General features: G+C 31.5%; 4 protein-coding genes across 26 annotated transcripts in view; 2 read left to right on the top strand and 2 right to left on the bottom strand.

Annotated features, from left to right (window-relative positions):
* LOC127709280 (uncharacterized) overlaps positions 1-18,304 on the top strand; it is a 141,680-nt gene that overhangs the window by 34,036 nt on the left and 89,340 nt on the right. The window lies entirely within an intron of this gene.
* Positions 1-18,304, bottom strand: part of LOC127709276 (acyl-coenzyme A synthetase ACSM3, mitochondrial-like) — a 268,456-nt gene that overhangs the window by 173,110 nt on the left and 77,042 nt on the right. Inside the window, exons 6-17 of one of the 20 annotated variants that reach the window (XM_052214706.1) lie at positions 17,844-17,905; positions 17,527-17,581; positions 16,018-16,139; positions 15,299-15,455; positions 13,756-13,884; positions 12,990-13,064; positions 10,876-10,956; positions 9,462-9,563; positions 8,392-8,519; positions 7,918-8,017; positions 7,014-7,133; positions 5,287-5,434 (exon numbers count right to left, since the gene is read on the bottom strand). The exons of 11 other annotated variants lie outside the window; for them this stretch is intronic. In XM_052214706.1, coding sequence (XP_052070666.1) covers positions 5,324-5,434; positions 7,014-7,133; positions 7,918-8,017; positions 8,392-8,519; positions 9,462-9,563; positions 10,876-10,956; positions 12,990-13,064; positions 13,756-13,884; positions 15,299-15,455; positions 16,018-16,139; positions 17,527-17,581; positions 17,844-17,905 — 1,242 coding nt within the window. In that variant the 3' untranslated portion in view covers positions 5,287-5,323. Of the gene's footprint in view, positions 1-5,286; positions 5,435-7,013; positions 7,134-7,917; positions 8,018-8,391; positions 8,520-9,461; positions 9,564-10,875; positions 10,957-12,989; positions 13,065-13,755; positions 13,885-15,298; positions 15,456-16,017; positions 16,140-17,526; positions 17,582-17,843; positions 17,906-18,304 lie in introns of those variants that run through there. 8 more of the 20 variants (XM_052214707.1, XM_052214708.1, XM_052214710.1 and 5 more) reach the window with 8 other exon arrangements.
* The window catches only part of LOC127709282 (protocadherin Fat 3-like), a 67,803-nt gene that overhangs the window by 6,204 nt on the left and 43,295 nt on the right, over positions 1-18,304 (top strand). Inside the window, exons 1-2 of one of the 3 annotated variants that reach the window (XR_007985569.1) lie at positions 97-126; positions 1,301-1,351. The exons of the other annotated variants lie outside the window; for them this stretch is intronic. The gene's annotated coding sequence lies outside the window, so the exon portion shown is untranslated. Of the gene's footprint in view, positions 1-96; positions 127-1,300; positions 1,352-18,304 lie in introns of those variants that run through there. 3 annotated transcript variants of the gene reach the window in all.
* The window catches only part of LOC127709278 (acyl-coenzyme A synthetase ACSM3, mitochondrial-like), a 135,186-nt gene that overhangs the window by 112,908 nt on the left and 3,974 nt on the right, over positions 1-18,304 (bottom strand). The gene's annotated exons all lie outside the window — the stretch shown is intronic.

Below are 18,304 nucleotides of genomic sequence, written 5' to 3'. Positions count from 1 at the left end.
ACAAATGACGAAGTTACTGTGACAACACACGACAATGCGACAGCATCAAGAGTTTTTATGTTCCCCATTATATTTGGAATCAACTCGACATACGTAGTTGCTCTTAAGAAGATCCCGGATAGAGAGGTACTGATATTACGTTACATTCTTTACATGATGTGTATTTCATAAATTTAGTATATAGGACGAAAGGTTAGTAGTATGTTTACTGAACGAACGTAACAATTCAAGAGTCAAATATACATCACTAGAGACCAGTAAATGGTCTGAACTTTGAAGCTGAACTTTGGGAATACACATAGCATGTGTCTTCGACTGAAAAGGGAGCGACTACAGCCTAATGTCGTTATGTTCAAACTTTTCTACAATCTAAGGATAACATATGTGAGTCCTGTGCATTGTCTAGATAATTCAATGCTTTGAAGCATATGTTTTTTCTTATTAAACACACAAAATTAAAATACTGCAAATCCCAATTAAAGCATTATTTACGTATATATCTATATAACGAAAATTTCTTCCTGACAATTATTACTTGAAACGAACAAACCAAAAGTAGCAAAAATGACAACAGTAGTGGTGGAATCAAATACAAACAAGAATGTATTGATATTTTGGACATCTGGATATTTTTTAAGGTGGATCATCGGTATATATTTCGTCAGATAGAATTTTTTTATACTTTGCCAAAATTTTTTTTTTCAATGCTTTTTTCAAAAATAAAATAAAAAGTATGGGTCGCCGTGCTATTTTTCAAGCTAGAAGTCGTGCAAAATTGCCCAAATTTGTATAGATTGTTTATGAAAAAAACACATTTTTGTGAATGAAAAGAAATCTATGAGATAGAATTTTGAAATAAAATATGAGAAGATAGGTTTTATAATATGCTTTAAGAAAATAAAAAGAAAAAAATGTGTCACCATACTTGTTTTCTTGCTACAAGTAAAAAATGAAAATTTCACTATCAGTCCAGTATAAAAATTTTATCATAACAGTTATCTCCCCTTAAGTGACCAAGTTGAAAAATTGATTCTAAAAACACAAATATTTGGTTTTGTTTAAACATTTTGGATAATGCGATGAATCACCTATTTTTCTTTATACAAATAAGTAGTCTTACACATAAATTGCAAATCTGTCTCAAAATTTGAGGATTTAGGCAAAGAACTAGACCGATACTGTACTGCTATTGTACAAACCAAGATGGCGGTATACAGTGAATCTACCTTAAAGCTAGTTAGTTTCTCTTTAAATTACTTAATTGTCCTTACAATGTATGTTTGCATTTTGTGTCTTTTAGGTCGAACGTACATGGTATTTGACATTTCAAGCACATGACAATCATGGTAATGTAAGTATAGGTAAAAGATGAACTTTACAGTTTTATTAGAGGTTTGCATAAAATATGCAATGAACACATCTATTAATACCTATTTGTTTAATTCAGTTGAAATTTGCAGTTGATTAACTTTTCCACATTCAATTTAATGACGATATTCATTCATTTTGTTTTTGCAAAATTCATTATTATTGAAAACAGCAATTGCGAAATTAAATTCTTGTTATTATTGGTGAACTGCACAACAGCTATCTTGCTGAAGATATAGAGATAAAGGATCAGCTTCGAATCATATTCTGAAAACGTGTATTTATTATTTTGTGTAATTGATAATTGCAAACTGTATTTCAATTAAAAAAATCATTCCACAATATGCAGAATTAAGATAGTAGTTAAGCTAGCTTCAGCCATGCGACTATTTACCTCGTATTCATATTGTCAAATTGAGTACAACTCTTAGATTTCCTTCTTCATAAAACTTTTTTGACAACTGTTTTCTATTCGTTCAGTTGGTTTGTAAAGTCAAGCGTTCGATTTTGTCAGGTTGTATGGATTTTCCCTTTTTCGAATTTTCCTTGGAGTAAGGTATTTTTGTTAATACTTTTTTAATTGGATCGGTGTCTTATACTTGCTGCTAAATATACTAGAAAAGTAACGATACACAAGTTTCAACTCCAATTTATCATAAAATATAATAAATAGGAAAAACTGTTAAATTATCCAATGACAAACTTTCATTTGAAGAGAAAATGGATATGATTAAAAGAATCTGATCAACTTGGAAAGTGAGAAAATACCGTGTTATTGAACACAGGGGTCAAATTTATTTTGCGGGAAATGATGACAAAAGTCGGCACTTAATTTCGAAAATGAGAATTAGGTATTCAAATATCTGCAAAGGCATTCAAAATTTTAAGCAGACAATGTTAAAGTTTAAAGTTCTAAGTTCTAATATCGATTTTTGAATTTTGGGTGAAAATACGATTTTTAAAATAACAAAAATTCGCGTATTTGCCTTAAATCAATGGTTTTGATAAGAACATAACACTCTGTAAATATTAGACCAATTGAGCAATTATTTACCTGGGTACAATGTATCGAATTTTATTATATATGGAAAATGCATTGCCTTGTATCGTTTCTTTTGTTGACTAGAATATGAAATTAAGTATCATTTGCTAAAATCGTATTGATAATTCTTATTAAAATAAGGAGATGTGTGATGATGACCAATGAGACAACTATCCACCAAAGTTAAAATGAAGCCTTGAGATCCTGCTTGGTTTCTTAGTAACAGTAGTCGGTTAATAATATTTCACTATTTCAGACTTTATTGACTTTGCCACTACATATTGATGATGTCAATAACAACGCCCCCTTTTTTGTGCACGGCCATTATCGTTCTGTTGTTGGATATGTGAGTAGACGATAGTATATTTCGTACAATTCTATTTGTATTTTGTATAATGAACTCGCAAAAATGGTTTAAAATGCAAAAATATAGCGCCAAAAAGATTTCAACCGTATCACAACTTCAGCAATCGATAAACATTTCCAACACGATCACACGAAACCCATAGGGATATAAATATGTAAATATGATTGGTTGATTGACTGTTGTTTGCCTAACGTCTGCTTTAAATGTTTCATGAATATTCAGGACGAATATAAATATGACACAGTGAATACGTCATAGTGCTACAAATATTACCTGCTTAGTCTTTGATATAGCCGAAATCGTTTTGGTTTGTTTTCTTAAGGTCGCTTCTCGGCCCCATATCTCATTTATTAAATACAAATGCATGTACGAGTATTTAAACCACACCTCAAAGTAGTATATATTTGATATCTCAAACTATGAAGCAATTGTTTCTTATTTTAATCGTTCGAGCAAATGGTTAAACGACTTTGCGTAAGCTAACATATTTTTGGTTTTACTTAGTAAAGAAAACTTACTCAAGAAATGCGTCGGTTAGTATTTAGTATAAAGTTTATTAACATTTCGATTTATTTGGCTTTTGTAGGGATTGGCAGTTGGGTCCAAAATTTTACATGTAACAGCAATGGATGCGGACGATGGACCAAATGCAGCAATAAACTACTCGATGAGCGTATGTTTTTTATATAAACTTGTTGATAGTTGAAAGACCGACTCAGAAATCCATTTACAAATGTATCATCTTCGTAATGTCATTCTCGTAATGAAACACTGCATTACCGAATTTTTGTTTGGAAATACACTTGGGATATGTTGAAACATAAATGACCTTAAAATATTGATTGGTGAGTAATTTTTAAAAACATAAGAACCGTGCTTCATCACTCTTTTGAATTTCATTTTAACTTTAAACATTTTTTTTAAAAAACTCTTACGTCTTTAATGATTGGAAGACACCCTTAACAAGTAATTGAATAAATGTATAATAGTTTGTACCGTTGCTTGCTACTATGACCGTTACTGTTCTATCTTTTTTTACAAAGATACACAGGAGCGAATTTCGCAAAAAGATGCATATGCGATTCATATGTTCACAAAACCATATGTTAAGTATCGAGGTACTGCTCAAACTTAAAATATATTTTGCAGCCCTACCAGGTGCCTTCTCCCTCGTGCAGATACAAGGCTTTTGTTATCGATCCAATCACAGGAGATATAACGTTAAAGAAGAAACTCCAGCATGGTCATACAACTTATCATTATCAAGTCAATGCAACGGTTAGTATACATTTCGTATTGACATCAGTCATTGAAATTTCCTCAAACACAAAATGAAGGGATATTCACCACTCAATGCATGTGTGAAACGTGCAGAGATTTTACACCAATCATAAACTCCCGATGGTTTCCCGCATCGTTGTCAATATAAGGGAATTTGATGCGACTGTCATACAAGTGAGAGGTTTAGCTAGCTATTTAACCAGGTTCAATCCACCATTTTCTACATAGGAAAATGCCTGTACCAAGTCAGGAATATGACAGTTGTAATCAATTCGTTCGATGTGTTTGAGCTTTTGATTTTGCCATTTGATTAGGGACTTTCCTATTTGAATTTTCCTCGGAGTTCAGTATTTTTGTGATTTTACTTTTTTAAATACGGTGATCAGTGGAACTTGACAGAAACTTATTTTTGAAGCATATTGATTTTTTTTTAATTTTTAGCGTTTATATTTTAAATTTAATTTAGTACTTTTTTGTCGTATAGATACTGATATGAATAAGTAAAGAGAAGTTTTTACAGAGAAGTTGATTATGACAAATTTTACACAGAGAGTACTGTATGTTACAATTGCTGATAATAAAACCAATACGCAAGTTTTGACGAAAGTTTATTCGAAAAACTGTATTAATCGTAATAATTTACATAATGAAAAGCGAACATAAAACTTCGTCAATCGATTTTTGTAATGATATATATATATATATATATATATATTTGTACTACTAGAATATTATTTTACGTTAGCAAATACATGTTTACAGTGTATGCTTTTGATATAATGATCATTTTTTTAGTACTTGTAATATGATGGTTCCTGTTAACCTTTTTATGTATCAATTTATTTTTTCAGGATAATGGTGTTCCGAAACTATCCTCATCAACATTAGTCAATATCGAAATTTCACTTGAATAACATGACAGAAAGAAAAGGAATTTTCAATAAAACTAAGGAATAGATAACTGTTTTTAGAAAAAAAAATTTCGTTAAATAGTAATCATAAAAATGCATGATGCTTTCTGATTTTGTTTATCAATCTTCTTGCTATGGAAATTTAATATATGTCTTTTCACACACATTCATGTGGAATATGAACAAAGTTGGGTTTCCATCCGTATAAAAACAAGAACTCACAGAACATCTATGCATTATTCTATGTTGATATTGCATAATAATACATTATTTTTCTAATATTTTCTGTGATATGGTACAGATGAATGTGGGTAATACATATAAAAAGGTATTCTTTCGAATAAACATGATATTCTATTTTTTTTCTGACTCTCCAATCTCTTGCCGCCCCCATTCTCTATTTCTCAGTTCAACTCTTCTTATTTTACCACTGACTGTCTTTGGCAACTGATCCACAAACTCAATCTATAATACAATTTTTGTTTAATAATTTTTTTAAATGTAAATATAAAAATAAGACGATGTGGTATGATTGCCACTGAGATCACTCTCCACTAAGAGACCAAATGACATAGAAGTTAACAACTTCATTACTAAGATATTTACCTTAAGTGCATTAATGCACAAAAAAGCAGGTAAAAAAGGGAGTAACTGAGATGAATACAAGATGTAGAGTCGTAACATAAAAGACAACGAAAAAATTAATTAAATCACATACAAAACAAACAAAAATGTAAGATAAAGTATTGTGATATAGAATACCAAGCCGAAAAGCGAGAGAATATTGTCTTGCATTTTGTTTGCTAAATATCAAACATCCGTCTAAAAACTGTTAATATTTTCAAAAGAAACGCTTATTGTTGAAATTTCAAAATAAATTGATTAACGAAAATTTTTTTTTTATAATTATTCTTTGCACAAACACTCAATGTCTTTATACATAGTTACACGCGATTTTTCTATTAGAAAAAAAATACGGTTAAAAATATAATACACTATTTGTTTGAAGGAATTGATTCCATTGTCTTGTATGATGTTGTAATTATAGGTGTCTTGTATGACGTTGTAATTATAGGTGTCTTGTATGACGTTGTAATTATAGGTGTCTTGTATGAAGTTGTAATTATAGGTGTCTTGCATGACGTTGTAATTATAGGTGTCTTGTATGAAGTTGTAATTATAGGTGTCTTGTATGACGTTGTAATTATAGGTGTCTTGTATGACGTTGTAATTATAGGTGTCTTGTATGACGTTGTAATTATAGGTGTCTTGTATGATGTTGTAATTATAGGTGTCTTGTATGACGTTGTAATTATAGGTTTTTTGTTTAATGTCATCGGATTCAAATGAACTTTAATAATGATTAATAGTGTTTAAGTAATGATGTACTGTTGATGATGAGTCTTCAATACAATCGTTATGGTACATGTACTTTACTAATGGTATAGCTCTAGCTTACAATATGCTTACCATGTTTAGTTATTTAAATTAACATGATATTCCAAAACGATATCACAAATGATGTGATATTCTAAACTGATAATTTATTGATGAAGTGTGCTTATGTGATTTACACATGATTTATAAGAAGAATGACGGAAATCATTGTCTCGCAAGATTTTGGTCGACATCTCGTAATGGTTGATCATACAGTGACTTAACTGATTTGTAATTTCAACGATTATGTCCTATTCCCGATTTTGACATTCTGGCAGTGTGATTCGCATGACGGGAGATGCATGCAAAACAGGGAATATCCTGTCGACGCACTCGGTCACGCTCCTATAGAAGTTCATGCGATTTCCTCGATTTTTGTTTGTTACCTTGATTTGTCTCTTTCTAATCGATTTACGAGCCTCGGGCAACCTTTTCCATGGCGAAGCGTCTGGATTTACTCTTGTAAGAGACTATTCAATTCGTATGTTCATACCTTTGTTTGCCTGATTGTCTTTTAGTAATTTTCGAAGTCACTAAAGTATACTGTGTTTCTGCAGAACTTATTTGATATCTTTCAATAAAGGTACATACATAATATGAGTTTTACCTTTCTAGGATATTTATAAGGTGCAGTGACAGATTTTACATGATTCTGTAGTTCTTCTCCTAATTTCTGTTTGTCGTGTTTGGAATATGGCTCTGTTAGAATTACAAACGCTTTTACGACCTTCAATTGATCACAAAACAAATCTTGTGTTTAAAAAATAATAAAGGTCAGTGGAAAAATTCATAATAAAACATTTTATCATCACATGTTGTCATTGTGAAATTTCATTAAACCATACGCTACTATTATCAGCACTCGCAGTGCGCAAGTGTTAAATTGGACCACAATCGATATCGATAAATTTACAAAAGATTATTAAAGGAAATCTTGTATTTTTATTAGCTGTCAGTTAACAAAAAACAAATTCTTTTTCGTAAGATTTAATTGTCTACTAACTGTTTAGAAAAAGTCTAGATAACCAGAGTTTTATTTCCGAACTATAGGCGGGTTAAGTCTTTCTATGATGCGTCAATATTGATTTGTAAATAGACGTAATCTTCTATAGTACAACAGAACTCTATTATTTCCTTGGTACACTTGTAGATGTGAAGAAACCTCTATTAACCTTACAATAAGTAAACCAGCGGATGTAGATTGGTCTCGTCCATATCCGCTGGTAAATCAAATATTCCTATTTCAGAGATTATTTTACTATTTCAATACATAAACTGGGAGGTGTATTATAAAAAAAAATAATTTGAAAGTTGACAAAGAATATCACACTGTTCTGAACATGATTGAAATGTTGAGGCAAATCATGCTGGTAACGTAAAATCATGGCCAGGGATCAAGTTTCCGTATACATGTTTATTTAGCGTTTAATTATTCATACCATACTGATAGAAATAAAATCATTATCACTTATTATAAAATAATTATATGAAAGTAAAACAAATGTATATACCTCTCCTCTTACTTCATCCGGGCTGCTTACTACTGCAGATTCAAGAACTGCTGGATGTTCTATCAATGCACTTTCCACTTCAAAAGGACCTATTCTATAACTAAAGAGAACAACACGCTTTCGTATAAGTTTATAACTGCAATATATAGATAAATCTAAATCTAAAGTTCATTCGAATTGAGGAATTTCAAATGCACGCATCAAATTAAAAACAAAAATTTATACGTTGCAAATACTCTAATTGGACAATAAACTGTCGAAAATTTCAAGTCTTAACAAAAATGATAGACAAAACTCTAATTTGAAAGTTCAACTCGACTATTATAATGTTATACATTGTTAAAACTTTAAAAAATAAGTTCATTGCTTTATCAATTGGTTCAAATGACTACTAGATTATAGTGTGACAGAATTAGTTTACACATTTTAAACAAAAACAAACAAATCACCACATTCCATATAAAAAGACATTACCCTGACGACAGCATGACATCATCATCACGTCCAATAAACCAAATGTAGTCATCTTCATCCATTTTCCCACGGTCACCAGTTAAGTAAAAATCACCTTTAAAGACGGCTTTATTTCTGTTATCATCATCCTAAAAGAATTTAAGGCAAATGGTTTGTTATTCTATTTGCTACCTAAGGTCAAAACATTGTTTGTCCGTTACAATGTACTCAAATGGTCCGAATACAAAACCGTTCTACAAAAGTACCAACCTCCAGGGTAGATTCAGAAAGTGGGAAGTCCATAAACCTGTCGAAACCAAACGTTATATTATATCAACCAACAGAACGAACGATAAACTACTGACTGAAAAAGTTATCATGCTAAGGAACAACAGACGGTTGATATAATTTCTTGCATTTTCTGAAAACTGTTGAAGATTAGGCTCTTTTTATTTATGAAAAGTCAGAAGTAACAACAATAGTTATCGTTCGTTTTTCTTAGTAACTACTTTCAATCAACTTTGATTAAAATACAAGCTCAAATACAAATATTCTTATTTTAGGATGTCAGATGGTCTGATAAACTTTCGGTAGAGATTTCTGATGAAGCACATTTCCTTATTATACATAAGATAGGATTAAAATATGAAGGAGTAGATTACAGCATTAGAGTCGCATTTCTTTAATTTTTCTAAATAAACGTGGTTGCGTTAAGTCGATATAAACCTTTTCTATTGCAAATATGTTTTCTAAATTAACTAAAGTGAAAGGTCGGCATAAAGAAACACAACTTCATGGTTATGTCTACATAATTATATTGTACTGTGTACTTTGGAACCTTGTTTTTTTGTTTAAGGGATACTGGAAATTCACTTTGCTTAATTGGAATTTGATGTATTTACTGTTAATCGTTGCATTTTAATATATTAAAAAACAATGTTATGTAGCAAACATATAGAAACAACAAAAAAAAGTTAAATTTAATATCTTCTTTTCAAGTTTCTCAGTCAAACAATGTTTCTGCACATTTATATTTGCATACGTGCGAATTATTCTATTTATCATTAATACAAAAAGGTATCATCACTTACGACATAATGGGAAAACAATCCCATTGGTCGAACAGGATTTACTCTTACACCAATCACACCTTCTGTGTTTCTAGGCAATATATTACCATCATTGTCAACGATCTACAAAAATATTTGTATAAATATGTGTAATAGTACATAATAACTCTATCAAATCGTAGAAATTGTAAATGATTAGCATTTTCTCAAAAATATAACTCACCATCTGTGTTATACAATTTTTGTATATTGCAAATGCAGTAGTCCTTTTATTGTGTTTCTTAGTTCTTTTGTAGCTATGAAATTTCAATAAGTTATTTTTCAATGTGTACTAAGGAATAGGACAGTTTTTTTTTTTAAACAATTGGCCATCATTTAAGGACTATGATCTTTTGTTTTTTGAATACCTTGAAGTTTAAAACATTTTTTGATAACTTCTTATTCTTAATTTAATGATTATCTTGTCGTCTGGTAAGTCGGTGCAATGCATAATTATGTTTAATCTAGTCCTAAAGCTGCTAATGTTTCAGCGTTATAACACATCACTGGCTTTCAAAAGTTTAGGGCCGAGTGGTCTAAGTAGTTACTACTGTAATCACTAGCCAGTCAACACTGAGGTTATGAGTTCGAACCCCGCTCGTGCGGGTGCACTCGACTCCAATCTTAACTGACTAGGATTGTCAGTTTTCCTATCGAAGGTCGGTGCTTTTCTCTGGGCACTCCGGCTTCCTCCACCAATAAAAACTGGCCGCCACGAAATAGCCCAAAAGCGGTGCTTAAAAGTGGGGTTAAAACACCAAAAATCAAATCAAAATCAAATCAAATCAAAAGTTTAGGTTTGAGCATTCCTGGTAAAAGTAAATCCAGAAAAGCACTTTGGACGCACGAAATTTATCATTTGGTTTTTTTTTTTACATTTCATGTTCATTTCATGTATGGTAACGGGTTGAAACTCATTTTTGGGTCCTCAATGCACTTCAACTTCGTACTATATTTGGCCTTTTAAACTTGTTTATTCGAGCGTCACTGATGAGTCTTTTGTAGACGAAACGCGCGTCTGACTTACAAAATTTTAATTCTTGTATCTATGATGAGTTTATTCTTAGTGATGTATAGTTAGTACGGTTAGAAAATTCTGTTAAATAATGTTCCAACCAATAAGTTTACATACTTTCACTCAAGGTATAAATTTATGTCAGGCATCACTATTAGTAAATGCTCTTTACAACAAATATACTTAAATCTATGCATAAAAGAATATATTTATAATAGTCATATCATTTAGTTTGAAATCAGTTGTAATTGTATCTTCAATACCGTACATTTGTATGTTGCCCTCTAGATATCTTTTGGTAATGTATTCAGATGGGTTGCTGCCTCATTGATTTATACTCCACATCTCCCTTTATTAATATTGCTAACATAAAACACTGACCTGTAGATCAATCCCAGGAGCTGCCTTCCCCATAGAACCTGGTCTGATTTCAACACATGGATATGTCCCACATAAAAACGTCTAAATAAAACAGTTATTCAAACGTAAAAAAAATACTCTATGTCGAACTCTATATCTGATTGTCTCGATATCTATGTTTTCAAAATATCAAAACAATACCTTATCATCGATTGATATTTAAGAATGTTTAACATTTAGTGGAAAATAGTACATTCATATACTTGACGATAACGTGTAATAAGATACAAAATATATATAATCTTAAACTGACACGTTCACTGATTTTAAACGTACTAAACTGATCACATATTTGTCCTTTTATCTTAGTCTTATCTTTTTATGCATAGTTGTCTCATTTACCATTAAACCACATTTTCTTATTTGTATGTAGCTCCCAAATAACAGTCCACATGATAAAATGTCACAATATCATGACATAATATCTACGTCTGAACAGAACTGTCATTGCTGTGCTCTTACTGACGAAGAGGCACCATAAACCAATGATTAGTGTTTTACTTGACCTAACAGGCAATCGAAACGACATATTCTAGTTATCACAGTACTCAATATATGTATAGATGATCGGGTGTCTACACATTGATATTGTAAAATATCAGCCTCGAGCCACAATATGAACTTTTTGGCTGATATTTTACTATATCTATAAGCAGAAAACCCGAAAATCTGTTTATCGTGTTATTTCTGGTCTTTTCTCCCCTCAGTTAGACAGTTTTACGCTTGACGAAAGCAAGCTTGATAATTTCTCCTCATATAGAGCTGTATTTAGCAAAACCGTTTGGAATTTTCGGTCCTTAATGCTCTTCAACTTCGTACTTTTGTTGGCCTTTTATACTTTTTTGATTGAAGCGTCACTGATGAGTCTTTTGTTTCGCATATGTCTGTCATATCCATGACTACATGATACAGTCTACTACTGAGCATTGATACAAAAACATTATAAGAACACGAAAAGACTTTTATGGATATGATTTTGATATAAGGAGAAAAAATAAAATATAGAATTTAAACCATTCAGGTGTCCTTATTTCCAGTTTTAGGACAAGGAGAATAGCACTAAATGTTAGGTTAAAGCATATACGTTTTGAATTTAAGACATTAAGCTGATAAATTTTAGAAAAGTTTATCATCTGTTAAGAAATTTTTATCACCTGTTAAAAAACTTATCACTTGTACAAAAACCCTGTACAAATTATAATTTGTACAAACTTGCATCTTTTACACAACATATATATATATATATATAGCTTTCGGTGGTCGATGTAATGCCTTTCCTCGTCGGCTTTATCCACGGTAGGGTTGTAACACAGTACATGATGTATAGTGGCAAGTAGATGGTGTACCTTTCAGATCAGCTATTGTGTCTGTCGTAAAGGATGATAATGTTAATTACCATGCCGCCACATCATTTTTTTAAAAATTTTATTGTATTATATATACACGTCTAGACACGGTGGAGGCGGTGTTGCCACGATGTCACACGAGTCCCGCTAAGGGAAGAACAAATGAAAATCTAACATTGTTGGGCTAAATTTGAGACGAGTTATATATATATTATGGTGTTAGCCCTGTATAACCATAAATAAAGGCAACAGTAGTATACCGCTGTTCGAAACTCATAAATCGATAGAGATAAAAACAAATCCGGGTAACAAACTAAAACATAAAATTGTCACATGTTTAGACGAGTATAATAAAATTAAAATTGATGTCGCGGCATGGTAATTTACATTATCATCCTTTACGACAGACAAAATAGCTGTCTGAAAAGTACACACATCTACTTGCCACTATACTGTGTAACAACTCTATATTTTCATGTAGCCTAGGTTGTCGAGGGGTCTGGGGCGCTGGACACGGTGCAGGCGGTGTTGCCACGATGTCACAGAAGCAAGGGTTCAAATCCCGCTGAGGGAAGAATAAAAATTTGCTAACGCAAATTTGGAGAGCTTATATTGTTGGGCTAAATTTGAGACGAGTTATATGTAATATATATATATATAATATACTCATTTAATACTTTACATTTGAGAGATGAAATGTGTAATACTGTAGCCAATGAAAATACTTACAGTTTCCGTTTGTCCGTAACCTTCATATAAAGTCAAACCAGTACCATCGTGCCATTCTTTCAGTAGTTCTGGGTTCTACAAAATGCAGATAATACATCATTGAATATTTATAATACATCATATTTCTTTTACAAAAAATTAATAGTTCATATAAATCATATTTAAACAAATAGACTGTACGTAACAAACCAGTTTCTGTTTTATATTACTGATTGTAATTACTATATATAAAAAAGAAGATGTGGTATGATTGCCAATGAGACAACTCTCCACAATTGACCAAATGACACAGAAATTAATATCTATAGGTCACCGTACAGCCTTCAACAATGAACAAAGCCCATACCGCACAGTCAGTTATAAAAGGCCCCGAAATGACAATGTAAAACAATTCAAATGAGAAAACTAACGGCCTAATTTATGTACAAAAAATGATTTAGCGTAAATAAATCATTTAAAAATGAAAACCACCGTATCATTGAAATACAATTCTAGTTTACGGCTTCTCAAACAAAGGTTCCAACTCTCTCAGGTAAAGCTGACTTTGGATTCATTTGGCTATTCTGTTTAGGTACTTTTCGGTCATATAGATTCTCACATTTTTATGTATTTAAACATCCCTGGCTTGTATATGTTTAAGTTTGAACATGCCTGATGAGAGTAAATCAAAAACGAGTTTTTCATATGTGGCTGTGTGTGTTAACTATTTTGATATTATTATTGATAAATGTCCTTGTTATCTTCAAGTTCTATTTTCTCAACTTACAACAGGTTCTCCAGCACCGACACAAAGTAACTTTCTCGACAAGCTGTATCTGTGAAGTGGTTGTTTTACTAAATGTCTATACACAGTTGGTGGTGCACAGAAATTAGTAATAGGATACTTATCTAAAATCTACAAAGAAAAATATGTATTTACAAGAAAACATACCCTATGTAATAAAAGAACACATACTATTCTGTATTTCTGAAAAATCCCTCGTTGAGTGAAGCTGGTGCTCGTTTAAGGTATGGGTGGACGTGGTTCGGTCCCCGTATAAGTCACGCTATATTAGATTGCGTCTCAGTCGTACATGTAACAAAACAACTTGAGTTTTAGAAGTTCACAATCACAACAAAATTACTCCACTTTTCGATGACATCCCACTCGTAATTGCAAGTATTGGAAAATAGGAAGAAGTTTTCTGACAGACATGGAAAGCCCACACACGTTACATGTCATACAAGTAGGAGGTTTAGCTTGCTATAAAAACAGGTTTAACCCATCATTTTCTTCGGAAAATGCCTGTACCAAGTCAGGAATATGGCAGTTGTTTTTCACTTGTTCCGTTGATTGAATGCGTTTAATTTTGTCAGTTTTTATGGACTTCCCCTTTTGAATATGCCTTGGAGTTCGGTATTTTTTTTTTTTTCTTTTTTACAACTCATCAATATATAGCTTGCTATGCGGAATGGGGTTTGTTCATTGTTAAAGGTCGTACGGTGACCTATAGTTGTTTACTTTTATGACATTTGGTCTGGTCTGTGTGGAGAGTTGTCTCATTGGCAATCACACCACATCTTCTTATTCTATTAAATGTGTCATAATAATGTGCACGGGAAATGTTTCTTGTAAACATGAACCTTGTGAGGTATATTTAGGATTACGTTCCTGTAACACCCATAATACATTAATGTTTACTAATATCTCCTGTAAGTGTTCCCATGCTGAATATGCAGGTATTGGTTGCAGTTAAACAATTAGCAAGCAACATTTTAACAATAAATCATCCACTTAATCTTTATTTGGATTTGAGCATTAAATATATATTCGGAGAAGCTTTGTGGACATTATGGTAAATTATTTTCTTTCATTAATAATCCGATTAAAAAACATGTCCTCCTAAAATATCTTCTAATCTAAAAGAAAATTATTGTATTGTAATAAATGAAGATGATGAGGAGAAAGAATTACGATTATTGGAAAAAGACTAATCTAAAAAATGACATTTATAACAATTAAAAATCCAATGAAAAATGGAAAAGAGCAAAATTAAAACTGGGAATATTACAGATAAATGTCGAGGTAACTTTTAATTTTATAAAATGGAAAAGGTATACAAATATGAAAAACATGTCAGATTTTAGGGAATATGTTTCAGTTATCACAGTCTCTAACAAAATCATATATAATTGAAAATTAAAATTAATTAATGCATAATCCCTTTTAAATGGAGCTATATGAGAAATGATAAAGGAAGTTATTCAAACTTTTTTTGTTAAATCTTGGAACTTCATTTCAGATCATTTTCGAATTTCAATTCGTGTACCTGTAGCGTTCTTTCTGGGTCAAACTTATCAGAATTGTGAATAAAAATACAGGCTCCTCTGATCCATGGTGCAAACAGACTAGTCCATGCTGCTTTAGCCCAACCAGTATCAGACATATTCCACATCATACCATTATGGTCTATATCTAACAAGTATCTTAAAATAAAATAATCCAGATGATTGCAACATTTTAGTATTATTTAAGCAATGTAAAAACCCTAAAGATTTTAACATTTCCGACTTTTTCAACCTGTACAAAAATCGCTATAAAATCTATTATGTTAATACATAGAATTCAAACTTATCTTTAATTTTGTTGCTAATGGACAAAAGAGTTAACTGATATGAGATTGCTAGCATGCTGTAAAAAACGGATTTTATTTATTTAGTTTTTTTTTATCATTGTTGAAGGAGGAAAATGTAAAACAAAATCACTTTGAAAACAACAAATCCCATTAATTCTGGAAATATTTCAAAATACCTAATTGCCTAGCCAGATAATTTAGCGGTTATCGATATTTATCAAAGCAATCCGTTCGAGTCGTCGAAAGGGGCGGTTTCATACAATAAGCTGTGAGCTTGTAAACTTCTCCGCATTTCTGAAGATGAGTAACAACAATATTAGTGTAACAGTTGTTTCTTAAGTTTGATACATTGATTGTATGCTTTATTATCATATCATACAATGTATGTCTATATAATACGATCTTATAATAACCTTGCTGTTATAGAATGTCCATATCCATAACTACCATGGGTATGCAATGCCATTTTTGGAGCACCCGTTGTACCACTAGTGAAAAACAATGTCATTGGGTCACTAGCTTTCGATTTAATCGTCTGAAATTCACAAAAATAAATAGTTCTACAATTTAAAAAGCTTTAATATTAATAAATTTACAAATAAGAAAAGTACAGAAAAAGTACATCAAAAAGGATATATTTTTGAATCACACAAGGATACCAAGGCAAACTTAAGGATGTACTTAGGTCGGGTTTAGGAATTTGTGTCAGATAATCGGACTCCATGGTTTTTTTTCCTACGAACGATACAGGTTAAAATATTTTGCCCCATAACACCCATTTTTCTTTTCATATAAGACTCCAATAGCATATAAAAGGCCATTTACCAAAATTTAAGTAGATTCTAGATTTCTTTTCTTTCAATTTGAGACCCAAATATTACCAATGCAAATATAAAGTAAAAGTCCGAGTCAGCCTTTTCCCGCAGTTTATAAAAAAATTAATATCTCGAAAAGGAGCTCCATAACCTATCGATATTTTTAGCTTATTTTGTTTCTTAACTAATGCTCTTCTGACTTAAAGTATCAATTTTAAATTATAGATTTTTTATAATTTCACCTAACTACATCCTTAAGTTAAACAGATAAGAGGTTATTAAGCTAGCTTATAATAGTGACATGTGGCGATGTAAGATGTACGTCAATGACAACCTTATCAAACAACAAAAATTTCTAGAAATAAAAATACGGCCTAACGTGTGAAAATGTGTGAACCTATAATTATAAAGATTGTAAAGACTACAGGTTCTCGATTGTATCATCAGCTCGGTAGTGATTCTGTACTAAGTTTTCAACTTCATCCGGCAAAGTTGACCGTAGCTGAACTTGGTTATTATTCAATACTTTGTGTTCTATTTAAGAAGTGTCTTGCAAGTCATATTGGATAACTTGGGAAAATAGATTTCTCATTCGTTTCAGTAAATTGAGTAATCCTTTGGCAGATATAGATTTTTAAAGAAATTGTATTGAACAAAGAACCGAGAACTGGTACTTAATTCAATCTATTTTTTTTTAACCGTGACCATGTACCCCGAAAGCAACCACATACACAAAAAACACAAACATAAACAAACAAGCAGAAAACACAACAAAAAACCACATATTCACAACATTAAACCAAGGAGGTTATATCTAATATATAATATAACCTCATTGATAAAACTAATAAGGTAAGATCTGTCTTCGTATTGATTTTCTTAAATTTCTAATGACTAGATATCTGGTAGTCAGTATGCATCATTAATTTCCATTACCTACAAGGCCGTAAAACTAATAATTCCACCTTTCGTAAAGGTTAGGTTTATAAACAATAACGATATATGTTTACTGAATATGAAGCTTCTATGTATAAAAACAAAACAAAACAAACAAAAAAACAAAAAACAAAAACATATCGTTTACAAAAAAAAAACCTTCGGGAATACCTTAAAATTGGCTGGAGCTTCATCCATTAAACTCCCAAAATGTGCCCATCCTGGCCTGAAATAAAGTTATGCTAACCATTATTCATAAACAAGGTTAAACAAAAACATTGATTTCAAACTATCTCTTTTCAGAATTTCATTAACGCTTCGCTGTATATGTCAACAGTTAAAGGAGCATAATTTAATAATTAAGAATGAACTTAATTTAGGGGATCCAAGAATGTTAAATTTCTGAATCTGTTGTATTATGAATATTTCATCTCTCATCGTCATAGGGATCATGAATATCATTTCACCAAAACAATAGGTACATTTACCTTGTGTCCGACTTGTCACCGACAAATATTTTCTGTGGACAATCTTCCAAGTCTTTGGTTGCCTATAATACAATAGTTTTGCTAAGTTTGATATGAAAACACATGCAATGTAGCTGTAGAAAGCGTATATAGGTCAATAAGACAGCAACCCAGCCTGTATTTATTTGTCTACTTTTTTGTATTTTGAGAACAATGATCTACTTGAACTATTAGATTTCGGTACCTACGAACAAGGCATATTAAATCTTTCACACATTTCGCAGTGTGGTTTTTCACACAGAAACTGCATGTCATACATGCATTTATAGCACGAGATATTGGGTATACGTCAATGAGACAGCAACCCAATCACACAAATAAGCAAATACGTCTAGAGGTCAGCATACATTTGGGGTCGTCAGCAATACATAAACGTCCATAAAATATCAAGATCTAAATAACATCGAATCTAGAAATTTGTG

The sequence above is a fragment of the Mytilus californianus genome, unplaced genomic scaffold (assembly GCF_021869535.1).
Source record: "Mytilus californianus isolate M0D057914Y unplaced genomic scaffold, xbMytCali1.0.p SCAF_7, whole genome shotgun sequence".
Classification (NCBI taxonomy): domain Eukaryota; kingdom Metazoa; phylum Mollusca; class Bivalvia; order Mytilida; family Mytilidae; genus Mytilus; species Mytilus californianus.
The sequence above is the reverse complement of the archived record's forward strand: the minus strand, read 5'-3'. Positions and strand labels throughout refer to the sequence as shown.